Below are 17,432 nucleotides of genomic sequence, written 5' to 3'. Positions count from 1 at the left end.
AGAGTGCAAAGCAGCCAAAAGGACAGAGGTGGAGTGGGGTGATAGTTAGGCAAGTGGGAAAAGTTGAAATGTCTCTGCCGTTGTAAATGTGGCTGGACTGCCTTGTGCCTGAATTTTGATTCCGGGACCAAGGTGTACATTCTAATTACTTAGAACACTGTATTAAGCCACAATGCCTTGTGTGACTCCAGCCACTGTCATTTATAAACTAGCATAGCATGTTAGCTCAGGCAATTGTAGTTTACTCAGTTTACCATGGTTAAGCAAAAACATTGTTTTGCACACTCTCTGAACAAGATATGTGTCTTTGTTCAGAAATATTACATCCCAATGTGGTGGTTTAGTTAAAATCTAGTGTTGCTGTTTCATTACTATTCCCCATTGTCAATTATTACAGTCCATAATTGTGTTATATATGTTGGGTTTTGCAATAAAAGATAATTATGGAGCTATGTCTGTGCTTTTAATCACAGGATTCCTGTTTCCAGATGCTGCCTTTTTAATGTTTTTGTTTATTAAACATTAAGATTAACCTTTTAATGACCTTTTGAATAGATAGTTTTATCCTGAATCGAGGTTTCTGTGTTGATGGAGGGGAAAATTTAATTAAAATTTTGCTCTTATTTTTATTTCTTCTTCAACACTGTTTGGCAGTAATAATTAAGAAAATTCATGAGGCCTGAATTACTCCTCCAACTGTGATTAACAGTAAGCAATGCATAACATACATATAGAAAGTTTAAAAGCTTTAATAAAAAGGCAGGATTTATAAATAAAAAACTAAAAAATTACATTAGAATTGGCTGATAAATAGTATTCAACAAATTCTTACAAGATTTGTAAGATTATTGTTAGGAAAAAAAGCATAGCTGAGTAATATACCCCTATACTAAATGCTTTTGTAGAACTACTTTTATTCTATTTCTAGCTAATTATCAACAATGCTTATTGTCACTTGTAACCAGATTTCTTTTGTTGTGAGGAAGTAGGGAGAATATTGGGAATTAACTATATAATGTATTGACTCCAGGCAACTATTTACATTGGGGAAACATGGGTTGTGTGCTTTATAGGAATACTTGTCAATTGAATAAGACACACAACTGTACAGGTTCTACATACAGTTAGGTTGTTAATAATAACGCCAAATAGTGATATGCATTTAGTTGTAATAAATTTCATACTTTTATTTTTAAATGCTTTCACATCCCTAGAATTCTTCAAATTATAATTCTCAGAACATGCACTAGGTTTTGATAGTGCGTGGATGAAAATACATTAGGCTTATAATATGAGTTCAAAATAGTAATGTTTGTGGTTTTCACTCTTTTTTTTCACTATTAGGTATAATTAGGGTAAAGTCATTTAATATAAAATGTAAATTAACTTCATGTGGGGCTGAGTTCCAGTATTACGTATATAGCATGTTTGACTGTTATTCTAGAATGAACTTTGAAAATGCCTGTTCCTTGACTTCCTAGAATGTGATATGATATATTAGTTTTCAAACTTATTGCCAAATGGTTGTCTTTCTTCTTTTTACTGGAAAAGTAGAGCTGTATTTGTACGATTTGCCATTTTTATTTAAAATAGTGCAGTATCATGATAGAGACTCACTTTTCTTTAAAGTAAATTGCAATCAACTATTTATTTATTTATTAAGCACATTTATATAGCCATCCAACTCATACACAATGGCTCTGGAGTGTACAATCTTAAAAATCCAATTAAAAATCTATCTAACCCCCCACCCCACCCCATGCCATAGCAGGAGCAATAGAATCAGACAAGCCACTTGGTCAGTTCTATAGTGGATCCCCAAGCCCACTGACAAAACCATGTCTTTAAGGCCTTGTGAAAAAACAACAAGATGTGGGCCAATTTTATCTCTGGAGGAATGATGTTCCAAAGGGAGGGAGCCAGTGCAGAGCAGACTTTTTTTCTAGGTCCGACCAGATGTCCTCCTTTGATAGTTGGGAGCCAAAACATATCTTTCTGCTCTGGTGGCTATGTAGATATAATTGGGGAGAGGCAGTCTGTCAAATAACTTGATCCTAAGATGTACAGGGCTTAAAAAAATGATAGCCAGCACCTTGAATTACATCCAGAAGTAAATCAGCAATTGGTGCAACTTCCACAAAAGAGGTAACACATGCAAATTTGGACCTGCCCAAAATCATATGGGCTACTGCATTTTGAGTCAACTGAAGCTTCCAGATGCTCTTCAAGGACAACCCCATTTAGAGGACATTACAATAGTTCAATGGGAGGGGACCAGGGTGTAGATGACTATGGGAAAGACCCTATGATGGCTCCCTTGGGCACCAGCTCAGATGACAAGGAAGAGCTGGTTCCGGCTGCATCTGACAGGATCTATGGGGAGCCATTGTTGTGCCTTGAACCCATTGACACCAAGTTGCTTTCATTGTGCTTTAAAACTGCTGGAGTCATGTTGCCTTTGTTGTGCCATGAATCCATTGAAACTACATTTGCACCCTGAACATCATTGAGGCTGTCATCCTGCTGATACTGTGTTTCCCAAAAAATATGACCCACCCTGAAAAGAAGCCCAATCGTATTTTTGAATCCATGTGCTAAAATTAAGCCCTATCCCCCTAATTAGCTTTAAATAAGACTCTGCCCACCCCAGGGTGCAGGGGGTGGGGCAAGACACACCAGTAAAAATTAAGCTAGGGTGGGGATAGAGAGGTGGAACTGCCCTACTTACCAGGCCTCGCACACCCCGACACCTGCCTCGCCATGGCATCACCCTCGGCCTCCATTTTGCCATCAGAGCCTTCTAGAAAGCCCCCTGCAGCTGAGAAACAAGCTTTGGATTGACACGCGAGGCACCCATTGGCTTCCATTTTGCCTTCAGGTGTCTTCCAGAAAGCTCTCTGTAACCAATAAAAGAGCTCTGGATCTGGCACGCAGCCGCAGAAGAAGTGGGCTGGCAGTGGGCTCCTCCTGTTGGTGCCGTCACAGTGAAGTGAGTTGTCATGCCCCTGGAGGAGACTGACTCTGAGGGAGAGGAGGAACAGCCAACAGGGAGTGGAAGGGTGGCTCCAGAGGTTGTGGAGGAGGCTGGGGAAGGGCAGAGTCCAGCTGAGCAGTCAGAGGAGGACCCAGGCCCATCCCCTATCCATCCTAGGGCACGTAGGGAGGAGAGGATAAGGGAAAGACGTGGTCTACTCAGGAGGAGAGGGCCTTGATCCTCTTCATGGGATGCAGGTGTGAGAACTGCATAAGGGTTTGGACCTGCATGCTAGCAAACGCTGGAAACAAAGAGTGTTTTATTCCTGGATGAGGTTTATCTTGGTTGGTGTTCTTTCAACGGACTATACTTGGTTATCTTCTTGAAGTTTGTAATTAATTATCCTGGTCTGTCATGGAACTTTCTTCAGTGTGGTTTGTTTTTGGTTTTTTTATTGCTTTGTTATCTGCTCTTTGAGTTTGGACTGTATTTCTTTTGTTTGGAATGTTATTTTGGAAAGAGTTTAATCTCCAACTGTGAACAATTGAACAGTGGAGCCAAGTTGAAGGCATTAAAGAACATTTATTTACGTTTTGGTTTTTGTTACATTTGTGGGACACTCCAGGTCATCACATGAGTCAATAATTAGACCCGCCCGAAAAGAAGCCCTAGCTGGTCATATTTTGGGGGAAACATAATATTGATTCTGTGCCTTAGGCTTGACTTGCCCCTATTGCCTTTGTTACATCCAAGTTGCTTGGAATAGATGTTAAAAGGCTGCACACATAGAGCTGGAACCTGGGGAATGAATGCAGGGTTGATTGTGTGAAACACAGTTACTCCATATGTGTGTGTGTGTGTGTGTGTGTACTGGAACAGGACAGACCCATTGGTTGAGGAATGGATGTAACTGGCATGCAACATGCAGTTGAGCAAACACCCTCCTGGCCATGACTGCCATGTTCTCCTTGAGCAGAAATGGCGACTCCAGGAGAACCCCCAGATTATATGCACCTGCTCTGTCTGAGATAGTGCAACCCCATCCATGACAAAAGATGTTAGTTTTCCAAAAACCAAAGAGCTCCAGACTCAAAACTACTATGTCTTGCAAAGATTCAATTTTTAACTATTGCTCCCCATCCAGACCTCAACAGCTTTCAGGCACCAAGAAAAAGTGATTATGGCATCATTTCACTCAACATGGGCAAGAATGGGCAACTGAGTATCATCATGATATCTGATCCCATATTGACAGATTATCTCACCCAGCAATTTCATGTAGATATTAAAACAGCAGTGGAGAAATCACTGACTTTTGAAGGACCCTGCAATGCAGTGGCCAAGAATTAGCATTCTCCCTCCTGATCAACATTGACTGGAAACAGCCTCAAAGAAAGGAGGTAAACCAGGACAATACTGTGCCTCTTATTTCCAGTCCCTGGCAGACACCCAACAACCAGACCTACATGTGTAGAGTTCAAGCTACTACTTTATTATGTTCTGCCTATAGAATCTCCCCAGTCTGGCAGCTCTCCCTTGGGAGCAATTAGATAAGGCTCCAAGGAATTTAGGTTGAGTTGGTCCTGGCCCTTTTACAGTCGTGCAGTTAGTAGCTGCACACTTGATCCCTCCTCACTACCAGGCTAAGTCTTCCCAACAGTCCCCAAACTTATTTCAAAAGAAGACTATAGTTGATGGTTTTGGAAATGTTTATGAGGTCAAATAGAAGCAAGGACGAATGCACTACTCCTGTCCTGCTCCTGCCAGAAATTATAAAATAGTGTGACCAATTTCATTTTCATCCCATATTCAGGCCTGAATCCTGACTGAAAGGGATCCAGATAATTCATTTCCTTGGGATCCTTTGAAGTTGCAACACAGTCACTTTCTCAATAACCTTCTTTAGGAAGGGAAGATTAGAAGCAGGGTGAAAATTGTTCATCAGTGTGAGATCTAGTGATAGTTTCTTAAGGGGGAGAACTACCATTTCTTAAAGAGCTAGGGTACCACCTCTCCTCCAGAAATGCATTAACCACTGCCAGTACCCAACCACACATCATTTCCTAGGGAGTTTTATCAGTCATGGGGGACACAGTCTAAAACACAGGTGGCCAAGTTCACATTCCAAGCATTCTGTCCACTTCCTGAGGTGCAACAGGGTCAAACTGTGCCAGGCACAAGCAAGTAGACCTACATGTGTAAGGAGAGGGCTTAGTTCTGGATCCCCTGCAATTGTGCAGGGACTCAAAGCTAAATCCACCCTTGAGGCCTCCCCTCTGACTGAGTGGGTGTTTCCCAACAAACTATTCCCAGATAAGACTCATGGTGGCACAATGGTTAAAATGCAATACTGCAGGATAACTCACTGCTCACTCCAGGAGTTCAATTCTCATTGGCTCAAGGTTGACTCAACCTTCCATCCCTCCGAAGTGGGTAAAATGAGGACCCTGATTGTTGGGGGCAATAGGCTGACTCTGTAAACTGCTTAGAGAAGTCTGTAAAGCACTATGAAGTGATATAGAAGTCTAAATGCTATGTTTAATGGGGCAAGCACCCACCTTGGGCATCTCCATCAGACCAATGTCCATGCCAACATCCAACTGGAAACAATTCAAGTGACTTCATCTGCCAGAAAATCAACAAATTCCTTAGCGCCCCTACAGGTGGACCTCCAGGTCTTCCTTCCCCAATACAAATCAGGTTATCCTGAAGAGGTCCACCAGGCGGTTATCTGCAGATGCAAATTTGTGTAAACTATTTTTGCATGAATTGCTATGAGGATGGCTTTAACAGTTCTTACCTGTGCTCAGTTGAATTCCTTCTTCGCCATCCTCCAGTGGTACTCTAGATGCCATTTGATCTGCTTCATTTCTCCCAGTTCTTCTGTCTATCACCTGCCCTGACAAGATCCACAGAGCGAGAGAGATCACTTAGGTGCAATCCTATCTAAAACCTCAGTTAGCCTCCTATTCCAGGCAGCGACTGGGCTTTCAGGATTATGCAGCAGATGATCAATTATAACCCCCAAGTCCCTCTGAAACCCCGTTTCACCATACACCACTGCTGCCATCTTCCATTCATCAATTATTACTGTAACTTGCTACTGAAGTACTTACTATTACGGTAGTAGTGGCTGCTTGATCAATGAAGACTGAACTCAGCATTGCCTCATCATATCAGATTGACAGTTCTTCCTTGCAACTTTTTAAAGCAGCATTCAGCTTCTATTTTGTCAGCTAATATTATTTGACAGTTTCCTTCCTTGCATGGATGGCAACTAATTTCAGACATAATAACAGACAACATGGAGGAATATTTAGTACGTTTTTATTAAATGTACAAGTTATTGATACAGACATAGATATAGCTTTTTATTCCCAGGAGAAAAAGTGTTTGTGCATGTGTACAGAGAGTGAATATGTTATAAGTTGGCATCTGTTAATGCAGATCTGGATTCCAACTTTTATGTGTGAAATTTATGTGTGAAATATATTCATTTTTTAAAAAATGTAGTTTGATGTCTAGTTGCAAATAACATTGTAGTTGTAACCTGGAGATATATGTTAATACAGTGCAATTAAAATGATTTAGTTAGCTCTTATATGTTCAAATAATACGACACCATAGTTGAGCCAGGAGGAAGGGCTATCTTGTAAAAAAAAAAAAATCTAGCTTCTGTTTTATTTTGCCTGGTGCTCTGACAGACCTCTGTTTTTCTCTTTTTTTTCCTTAGCAAAGCATCTTCAAGATGGAGATAGAAGACTGCAATGGGAGATCTTACATATCTGGTATGGAATGTTTTGCATTTCTCTGGTTAAAATTGATATTTTTAATATGATCTTTGGTCTTGATTTCTGTTTCTTATTAAAAAATACATTGCAGGACTTCTAGCTTTTTATCAGACTAAACTTCTACTTCCGGCACTTTTATACAAGAATATTCAAAATGACTGAAGGTTGAGGATCCTCATGACTTCTTTCCCAACGTAAGGTGGGAATTAATTCCTCCATTTGTTGCTCTCTTGAAGATCTGGGGATATAAATGTGGGAGAATTTTTTTTTTCTCCACCCTTTTTGCCTTTCATCTGTGGTGCTTGCTCCAACAAATGACTGATAATGCAGCTCAGGTACTATGAGTTGGTTCAGTTCAACAGCACAAATATCCTAAGGCAAGGGTCAACCTGGGTATATGAATAGATTTTGGATGGGAAAAGTATTACAACTTTTATTTTTTTTAACTTACAATTAAAATTTAGCTTGTCTTGTAGTTGATTTAATGGGTTAATATAGAAGTACATATATTATTCCATTACACACTTATTAGTTTTTAAAATATTTTGGTAATAATATTTTAGCATAATTGGGTTCCTTTGTAACAGTTTATGTTTATACATTTTATTTTATGTATTTAAATGCATCCTTCTGAGAAGGGGTCTTTGGGTTTCATCAGACTAAAGGAATCAATTGCACAAAAACTGTAACAATCTCTAGCTTAGAAAATTATAATTTCTTTCTTGCCTTCCTTGTGGTGGTTTTGGTGTTCTCTGGGCTTGGTTATTTGCTTGCAGATGTTTTGTTACCCAACGAGATCACATCATCAGCATGAGTGTGGAGTTTGCTGCTTGTTTATATATAGTACCTTGTCCTGCCAGATATGGTGGGGTGTGATTTTCTCCTTGGTAGTTCCTTGATTAGAGAATCATTTTTTGCCAAAATTGGCAGGCAAGCTATTGTAAACAGGAGCAAATCCTAGTTGGGTAACAACATGTCTGCAAGGAAACAACCAAACTTAGGGAGTATCAATTAATTCCATAGCTGTTTCCTGAGCTGTAGATATTTTCTTCTGTTAGTTTCCCTTCCTTCGTATGCCCATGTTAAACTATGGTCAGTGCCCCAAGGCACAATTTGACTCAGGAGATTTCATTCCAGTCTCATCTTTTTCTTGGCTCTGTTGGTTTGAATCAGTGTGCCAAAATTGGAGGGGCAGGGGATGGGTGAGGTGGTCTGACTAGGCTACTGCACGGTGATTGTGCTCTGAAGAGCAGATGTGGAAAAATACTGGAGTTTGTCCTCAACCCACTGTCAAAGTTGGCATATATTTTTGCTATGAAATATAGCAGACTTGCAACTTGGGCCACTAATTCAAAGCAATTAAATTAGTTGTTTGTCTGACAATCTCCTGTTCTAGAAATGATAGGTTCCTCTGTGTTTATTAGCTGAGAATAATCAATTCACTACAAATTTAAATTAAACCTTTGTTCACCAGAATTACCTGGCTGATACAAACAGTTCTCAATGAACACAATCTATTTTCCAGACATACAATATTTTTCTGTGAATGTTTTATCAGTTTGGTCATTTTATTACTATGGGATGAATATGGGATTCCTGTGTGTGTGTGTGTGTGTGTGTGTGTGTGTAGGTACCTCTTTGCTCTCCTTTTTAAACCATCTGTCTTATTAAATCTCCTGAGATACTTTTTGATCCTATCCCTTAGCAGGTCCTAGATAGTCTATGAAGTGGCTAATTAATGGAGAAGGATGCCATTCCTACCTGGTATTTCCTTTGACTCTTCTTAGGTTAACAATAGCCCACTACTTAAAAATGTTTGGAAGGGTTTCCCCCCATCTATGGTATTGTATTGCAGTCCTTGGGAGATAAAGGGTTAAGGGGATTTAAGACCAGCAAAATACTGTGGACATAATATATTTAGATTTCAGCAAGGCATTCAACAAAGTAGACTACAACCTACTTCTTAGTAAGCTAGAAAAAAGTGGAATAGATAGCACCACCACTAGATGGACTCACAACTGGCTGACAAACTGTACTCAACGAGTAGTCCTTAATGGGTCTAAGTCTACATGGAGGGAAGTAAGCTGTGGGGTGCCACAGGGTTCCGTCTTAGGCCCAGTACTCTTCAATATCTTCATTAACGACTTAGATGAGGGAATAGAAGGGGAACTTACCAAATTTGCAGATGATACTAAGCTGGCAGGAATAGCTAGCACCCAAGAAGATAGGCTCAAGATCCAGAGGGATCTTGACAGACTAGAACACTGGGCCATAACTAACAAAATGAAATTCTGTACAGAGAGAAGTAAAGTCCTACACTTAGGCAAGAAAAACCAAAAGTGCACATATAGACTGGGTGAAACCAGGCTTAATAGCAGTAACTGTGAGAGGGATCTTGGAGCCTTAGTGAACAACCAGCTAAATATGAGCCAGCAGTGTGCAGCAACAGCTAAAAAAGCTAATGCAATCCTAAGTTGTATTAACAGAGGGATACAATCAAGATCAAGGGAGGTACTAATACCACTCTATAAAGCCTTAGTAAGACCGCACCTAGAGTACTGCATCCAGTTTTGTTCACCACATTACCAAAAAGATGTTGAGACTCTAGAAAGAGTACAGAGAAGAGCAACCAGGATGATTAGGGGACTGGAGACTAAAACATATGAAGAACGGTTACAGGAACTGGGCTTGGCTAGTCTAGTAAAGAGAAGGACCAGGGGAGACATGATAGCAGTCTTCCAATATTTGAGGGGCTGCCATAGAGAGAAAGGGGTCAAGCTATTTTCTAAAGCGCCTGTAGGCCAGACAAGGAATAATGGATGGAATCTGAACAAGGAGAGATTTAACCTGGAAATAAGGAGAAACTTTCTGACAGTGAGAACAATCAACCCATGGAACAGCTTGCCCTCGGAAGTTGTGGGAGCTTCATCACTTGAGACTTTCAATAAGAGATTGGACTGCCATTTGTCAGAAATGGTGTAGGGTCTCCTGCTTGGGTGGGGGGTTGGACAATATGATCTACAAGGTCCCTTCCAACTCTGATTATCTGTTATCTGTTAATTTAATTTAACATCTTCTATGCATGTAATTGTTTATTTTAGAGATGAAGGACTGGAAGTAAATTTATTTTACTGATGGAAAGGGTAGAAATAAACTTATTGGTATTATTATTAAAGTTGGGACAGGTGGAGCAAATAAATATAATAATTTTAAAAGCATATAACTATGCTAATACTTTAATTGTGCATGTTATTTTAATTTTAAATATATAAATGTATTTGGCCTGACAGAGTAAATAGCTCTGGTTTCATGAAACCTGTTTTGTGATTACAATAGTACCTAGATAGATTCTAAAACTTCCTAGAGTGCCCATTGGCTTAAAAGTATCAGCCTGGTTGTTTATTATCCCATTTCAGATCACAATCCTGAGATGTGAGTTGAGCTTAAAAAAAGTGACTGACCTAAAGTCTCCCAGGTGCCTTTCATACGTGAGTGAAGACTAGAATTCATGGCCTCCTGGTTTCCAGCCTGGCACCTTGGCCGCTGCACCAAACTAGCTCTCAGTTTCCGTAAAAGTTGATAGGATTCATATAAAAAGGGACCATAGAGAAGATAAAAAGTGTACTTCTTGGCCAAGCTATGAATAAGATAGACCAAAGGCTTTCCCTTCATATAGCATTTACAAAGGATTTAAATGGTGCCAGAAACACAAATGAATATATTAAACTCATTGATATAATTAAAAAAAACACTTTGGTTGTTAGAGGTAAAGGATGGACAGATTGACTTTGGAAAAAGAATATATATTTTGAATGGATAGAAAAGCATCATAGAGTAATTTATGAACAAAAGAATCAGAATTATTTGCAGAAAAATGTTGATTTAAATAGCAAACAGATGGAATATGGGTCAAATACAAAAAATGAGCTGGCTGTTGATTTTTTTTAAAATCATGATGTAATAGATGTGTCCTGTTAGCAAGGATTTTGATTACTAGTGAAGTGTCTAATATAAAAAATACATTAGTTTAAAATCAAATCCACTAATTTATTGAAGAAAAATTCAGAAAGTAGAGAACGTTTTCATAGATAAAGTCTACTGCTGAAGTTACTGGGGGATTAATAGTTTGTAATAGCACAAAGAATTAAATTGATGTCATATAGCCTACAGTGCAAGTTTTTGATATAAAATAAGAATGAGTCCAATTATAGTAGGGAACTACTGTACTGCTGTGAATAGGCAATCTTTTGGAAGCTGTGTGGTAGTGAATGAGTGCTACCTTAATGAATTGCTGTCAAATGAAGTGTGTGCTTTGTGGTTAAAGACGCAGTAAATTGCTTACCTAGTTACCTGTCAAAAGGTATCAAGTTAGTATGATGAGAAATTAGTCATCTATAGGTCACAAATCATGGTAATTAGCAAGCTAATTGTGTGCAGAAGTAAACAATTAGATGTGGCTGTTTTATGAAATACTGGTTTCAGGCAGTCGTCAGATTAAGATCCGATTCTGTTCCTTGTTTTTAACCCAAATTTGTACCAAAGTTGGAACAGGTTATACCTGTTCTTTTACATATCAGAGATGAACAATAAGATGATTTTTTTGGGTAAAATTTAAACTTACAACTTTTTCATTTTACAAGACAACCACTGACATTTGCATCATTCTTTCAGAGATGTTTCCTTACCTAAATAGAAAAACAGAATGATCAGGCAAAAAAGCAGTGGGGGCAACTGCCAATTGCCATTTTCCCCATTGAAGTTGCTTGTAGGAAGCTGACAGGGAGCTTGGAAATCACTCCTCCATCTCTTCCTTGGCTGACCCATGGAACTACCTGACACTTTGCTGACCGGAGGGTGCATAAAGATAGCTGTGAACTGTGAGGAAAACTGCACCACACTCCCCATCCTGGCATGTGCCCAAGGGCCCCTCTCTTTAAACAGAAATTGGGGTCACCCATCAATAAACCCTGGACCAATGAACATTTGGGGCTCAATGTCAAAAATTTGGAAAATGCCTTAACTTGCCTCTACTGATGTGTCCAAATCCCCTCTGCAAGCAAAAGACGAAACAATTTTTTATGTCTCCCATCACCCAGTCTAGGGCCAACCTGAATAGCAGCACTTGAAAGTGGTAAGTCTGGGCCTGAAGTCGAGGCCCAGGCCTTGTCTTCAGCCTTAGAGTCACCACTGTCACTCAAAAAGGCCACCTCGCACTGTTCTCTTAAGGTCTAGCGCACACCTTGAGACAGTATTCTCTTTCTGTTGGGAGGCCTCTGCGTGTGAAAACACGGACATCTTTAGGTGACTTTTGGAGGCTATGGAGGCCATGTGAGAGCACACTCCATTCTCGTGCAGCCTCCGTAAGCATCCAAAAATCTCACAAGGATGGGATGTGCCTTTGAGAATATTTGCTATTGGGTGTTGGTGAATGTCAGACACTGGAGTGTCACTGAAAACCTTGTGACTTATCACCTTTGACATGTATGTTATAGGTTCACCATCAATGCCCTATACCTTCCAATTTTGCCCAACTGAAGGTTACAAACACAGAGATAGTAGAATGTTAGTTGTTTTAGTAGTATATTTAGATAGCTTAAAACTGAATTATGGGGGAGACAGGCTTCCAGCAAAAAAAAAAAAACCCTAATTCAAGAAGTACTGGCTGGAATTCACTCTCTCACCATCCTGAGGGCAGAGTAATCTGATTCAAAATGGGGGATGATGTGCTTCCTTGAGCGTACAGACCATGGAAGTTGCACAGTTTCATGAACCACTGAAAACAGACTGAATACAGCATTAAAAATGCAGGTGCTACTTTGTGACTCTCATGGAAGCATTAGTTCATAGCAGGAGAACACGGTTTGCCATTTTGAGTTAGACCACGTTGCCAGTCAGCAATCTGCCATTTTAGGTACTGCAATAAGTCAGCCATCCGTCATTTTGTAACAGGCAGCTCTGTTCATACCTAGAGTCAGGCATTCTTAACCTGGGAACTGCCTGTACTCAACATTTGGAAACGCCCATTTGAAAATATGGACTAACCATCTAAATTACTGCAGGGTAGATTTATAATATTGCACAAGAAAATAGATTTTGTGAGATCTGCTGGAGGTAGGTCATGGGGACAAAGTTCTAAAAGGCTGTAGGCTAACCAAGCTTTTACTCATTGATTGTTATAAGAAACTGGGAATATTTTACATCCTGCTCGTTTAATGTGATAGATGCTTGTTTGCTAGATGGGAATTAATAAACTAATGTGTTTATATAATATTGAATACTTTAAGAACTACTATTTGCTGTGGCTAAAAGCTTGTACACCCACTGATATTAATGAGTTAGTAAAGAAGTGATGTCTGCCTATTTGGCTTATAATTTGGTTAAACTCAATTACAAGTGCAGTCCAGTATGTTACAAATTATTTGGGGGACCTTTTCCATTGTGTTCTTCCTGTATTATTTTTGTTACACTACTCTTTCATGTGGATCAGTAAACAAAGCTATAATATGTGAGTAGGAAAAAACAAAGGAGAAAATTGTTTGAGGGATCTTTCCCATTCCAAGAAATGTAAATGTTTGTGGCCTTTCAACTGCACTTTTGCAAAACATGGAAAAGATTTTCAACCAAGTATTTCCACTAGCAAGAAAAACTGTCTGATGCTATCTCAAAAGGAGGTAAAAAAAAACAACCCTCCCACTGCTATGGAAACATATATAAAATAAGTCTCTGCTTCCCCAAAAGGCAAGATCAAGATCTGATGGTAGCACAATGTATTCTCATAATGTTTGCGTTAGATAATTACAGAATTGCAACTATTTGCTGTTGTATAACATATACTATATTTCAATTGTTTAGTTTTTGTTATATATTTTTAATTATTTTAAGCACTTGTTACATTTTATAATGTATGTATTTTTGTGTTTTGTTCCTTCGTTTTTTCTTTTTCTCAATTTTAAAAGCAATACAATATTTTTACAAATGCTAGGAATATTTTAGAGATAATTCAAATCATGGCATCTATCCTGTCACCACTAACATTTGCAACATCATCCTGATTTTTAGCACTGGAAGCAGCATATCTGTTCTCCTATCTGTTTGCCTCTTTTCTGGGCCTTCCTTTTTTTTTTTAAGTTTATAAATTGCAGATTGTATATCCCTTCTCTTTCACATTCTTCCCATGACAAGTGTTGTGGGTGACTCATTGAAGAAAAATATTTCCAGCACAAAAATTTCTGGTGCTTCTTCCCCTTCTTATTCAAAGAACATTTAAATCCCCTATTAATAAATCCTGTATTAAACATTAGAGTAGACTTCTGCTTGTATTATAAGGATTACCCTTCCTTCTTTCCCATGTAGCTTTTCATGTGAGACATCACCAAACTTGCTCCAAGGGTCTTCTAAGCTTCCAATGGAAACAATGAAGGCTGGAGAGGATGGAAAATTCTAGCCCCAGTTAAGGGGTCTAGAAAAATCAGAGGATTGTGTAAAATTACTTTTTCTGTTTCAAATTCTCCTCACTGCTGATAATGAGAACTTAGAAAGTAAAGTCTTGTTCTGAAATAATTAAAGGTGAATTTTAAATTGATTAAAATTGGGTATTCTAACTGCTCGCTCTGATCCATTTTAAAAAGTGTCCCTGATTAATTGGTCGAAAGATCTTTAATGTTATTCCTAATAAAACATAGATAAAAATAAGGATAGTAGTTATCATCTCACAAGTGTTAAATGTCTCTTCTCTCTTGTATATGAATGAATTCCTTCAAAGAAAATGCTGGCTGTTGCATTTTTGCATAACTGAAAAATTTGAAACATTTCTTTTAAACTATTTTCATATGTAAACTGATTACATTTTCATAACATTCATATATCATTCTTTTTTTTTGTTTTGGGGATTGGTCTTTTTAAAAAGATTGGGATAAAATTGTAATATATATTTCCAATTTTTTAAAAAAACAAAAAACTTTATTTCCAGAAAGTTGATAAATTCTCAGTAGAGGTAGCAAAAGGAAGCACATCTTTTTTGTATAGATTTCAGTAGAATAATGAATTTTTCTTAAGACACATCCAGTAAATTTAGGACTGCTTTCAAGGTTCTTTTTGAAGGCCGAAGATTAACATATCTATAGGTACTTCTGACCAGAAGAATAGAATAATGTATTTTCTTTATTTTTTTACTCCACCTATTTGATATTTCCCCTTTCAATTTATAACAGGGAATGTTCTAAGTATGTATTTATTCACTCATTCCCACTATGTACTGATAGTTTGGCTACTGCTTTGTTATGATAATGACACCAAAACACAGGGATGTGTTTAAGCCTCACTGGATTAGGTCTGAAGCAACTACCAATAGATTTTTCCTCAAATGAAACACTGAGAGACCTTATTTCAGTTTATAGTATGCTAAGAACTCTTAGCTTTTAAAAGTGACACTATCTTTCCTCTACCGTATTCATGACAGTGATGGCAAGCAGATAACTGCTTTTCTTTTGTTGTGGTTGTTGTGGTTACCCTCAGTTAGTCTGGTCAAAAAAAAAAAAAAATCCCTAAGGAATGCTACCCAGAAGCTGATTTAAGAGACAGGACATAAAGCGTGGCGGGAAGGAACCTTAGTCTCAGCCCAAGGGGACAGAGATTGCAGCCGTATAGATTCCTGCTTTCACAGTGCTGCTTGACTGTAAAATGACGGCCGTTTCTCTCACTTCCAGGAATCTCTTCTTCCTGGAAGGTGAGTGGCTGAGTTCACCCTACTGCCGAGATGCAGCCACACACACTCACAGCCTGTATTCCACTGCTGTTTCCAAGGAGTTGGCTGTGATAACACTCCAGGGTATCTTCAGCAAGCTAGAATAATGTAAGTTAAATGGGGAGGGTGTCTGTCTGGAATAACTCCATGCTGCTTCTGTTTTTATTTACACTTGGCACCATGGGGAGTGTTGGTAGAGGGTGTTTTTGATGCCATGCAAAACAGTGGAGGAAGCCAATCACTTTAAGCAGAGAGAAATTGATCTGTAGAATTCCTGATGTCTGTGCAACGAGAACAGTGACAGCTTGGAAATGCATCTGCAGGCTTTTGGATATGGATGAACAAGGAACAACAAAAAGAGCAAGATACGCCAATTTCTGTTTATCAAAGGAACTGCTAAGCCTCAGTTAAAGATTCTCATTTTTCTCTCCTCCCTTTCCCTCCCCTCCCCTCCCTCAATCCTGTGGAGAGTTTGGACATGATTCACAGTATATATTATGGCATGATGCAGAAAAAAAAACTTGGTTCAAGTTACTTGATGGTATTAGGGAGAACAATTTCAAATTCCTGATAGTTTATCCTGGCTATTTTGCATAATATCACTAACTTCTAATTCAAAACATTATTAGGAATATGCCACTATTTCTGGGCATGCACATAAGTGGAACTGTCCCTCACATCTTTCTGTTTAACCCTCCGAGGAATCAAGGTGTTTAGACAGTGATTGAAAGATGATCATCTGAGTACAAAAGTCTGAATTCTAGGGAGAAGGGAGGCAAAATGTTTGAACATTCATAAATACTTAGTTGTACTTTATATGAATCATGGGTTCACCTAGCTGATATGCTTCCAGAAAATCCTGGAACAGGTTAAATAATGTGAGTATTAAGAATACAGAAGCAGAAATGATTACCTGTTTCTCTGTTTAAAGGTTTCACCACTCCAGATTTGAGCTGGTGTTCAAAATATTCAATCGTTTCCAGGAAATGAGCACACTTAAGGGGTACTGGAATGTGCAAAACTTGTTGAGGAGTTTGGTCTTGTTGGAGTGCAATTTCTGGGTTAAGTTGATGGATTCTGCTTTTCCCAGATGCATAGTAAGCACCAGCAGGGAGGTTGTCCACATTGTTATCTATATATACATTTGTATTATCATCCTCAATAGTATGTTTAGAAGCCACCAGAATATATATAAGGCTTAAAGAAAGCATATTATTAATAGACAAGCGACACGTTTGGTATTAAGGTGCCTGCTGGTAATGAAGGAATATTGTCTCACTTTATTGTGAATTTTAAAAAAGTTAATCTAGACCCTTGTATGGAAGCTAGATTTGCAGTTGCAAGTGTCTGTCTCTTGCTTAACTACAATCTGAATTCACATACTATGTAAAATAATGCACACTGGGTAACTTTGGGTCTGTCTCAACCTAACCTCCCTCATATAGTAGTTATAGAGAAAATGAGAAGAGGGAGCTGTGTGTGCTGCCTTCAGCACCCCAACCAGAAGCAAAATCTAATTTTAAGAGATAACTAAATACAAGAGTTCAAAATAATAACCACAACAACAACATTCATACTAGCATGCTGGTAAAGTACATTTTGGCTTAATGTGAGGTATAATCCCAATCTGTGCTAGACCATTTCAGGCAGATTAAACATTTCGCCATCAACAAACATTACAGTGTATATAGCATTAGAAGTCAAAAGAGTTAATGCTAGTGTAGTTACGCTAGTATATTAGTTCTTCAGATGTAGTTGTTTGAGTTAGAAGAACATTTATTCGATGCCTAACCTGCAGTTTGAAATACTGTATAATTATGACACAGTTTAGTCATTTTAATAAAAATGAAGTGTATATTTTTACACCAGAGTCTACGTTTATAGTTTTGTCTAAATGCTGTCTGCTTTGCTTTCCCACATCTTA

At 38.5% G+C, this 17,432-nt stretch overlaps 1 protein-coding gene across 4 annotated transcripts in view; it reads left to right on the top strand.

The window, feature by feature from the left end:
* The window catches only part of IKZF4 (IKAROS family zinc finger 4), a 63,311-nt gene that overhangs the window by 24,056 nt on the left and 21,823 nt on the right, over positions 1 to 17,432 (top strand). The window contains exons 2-4 of one of the 4 annotated variants that reach the window (XM_087925083.1): positions 6,708 to 6,762; positions 6,857 to 6,964; positions 15,471 to 15,616. Coding sequence is in view for 1 of the 4 variants with exons in the window: in XM_026711113.2 (XP_026566898.1) it covers positions 6,723 to 6,762 (40 nt within the window). In the remaining 3 variants the exon portion in view is untranslated. The remainder of the gene's footprint in view (positions 1 to 6,707; positions 6,763 to 6,856; positions 6,965 to 15,470; positions 15,617 to 17,432) is intronic. The other 3 variants (XM_087925084.1, XM_087925085.1, XM_026711113.2) reach the window with 3 other exon arrangements.

The sequence above is a fragment of the Pseudonaja textilis genome, chromosome 2 (genome assembly GCF_049901715.1).
Source record: "Pseudonaja textilis isolate UNSWEBS1 chromosome 2, rPseTex1.2, whole genome shotgun sequence".
Lineage (NCBI taxonomy): Eukaryota > Metazoa > Chordata > Lepidosauria > Squamata > Elapidae > Pseudonaja > Pseudonaja textilis.
The sequence above is the reverse complement of the archived record's forward strand: the minus strand, read 5'-3'. Positions and strand labels throughout refer to the sequence as shown.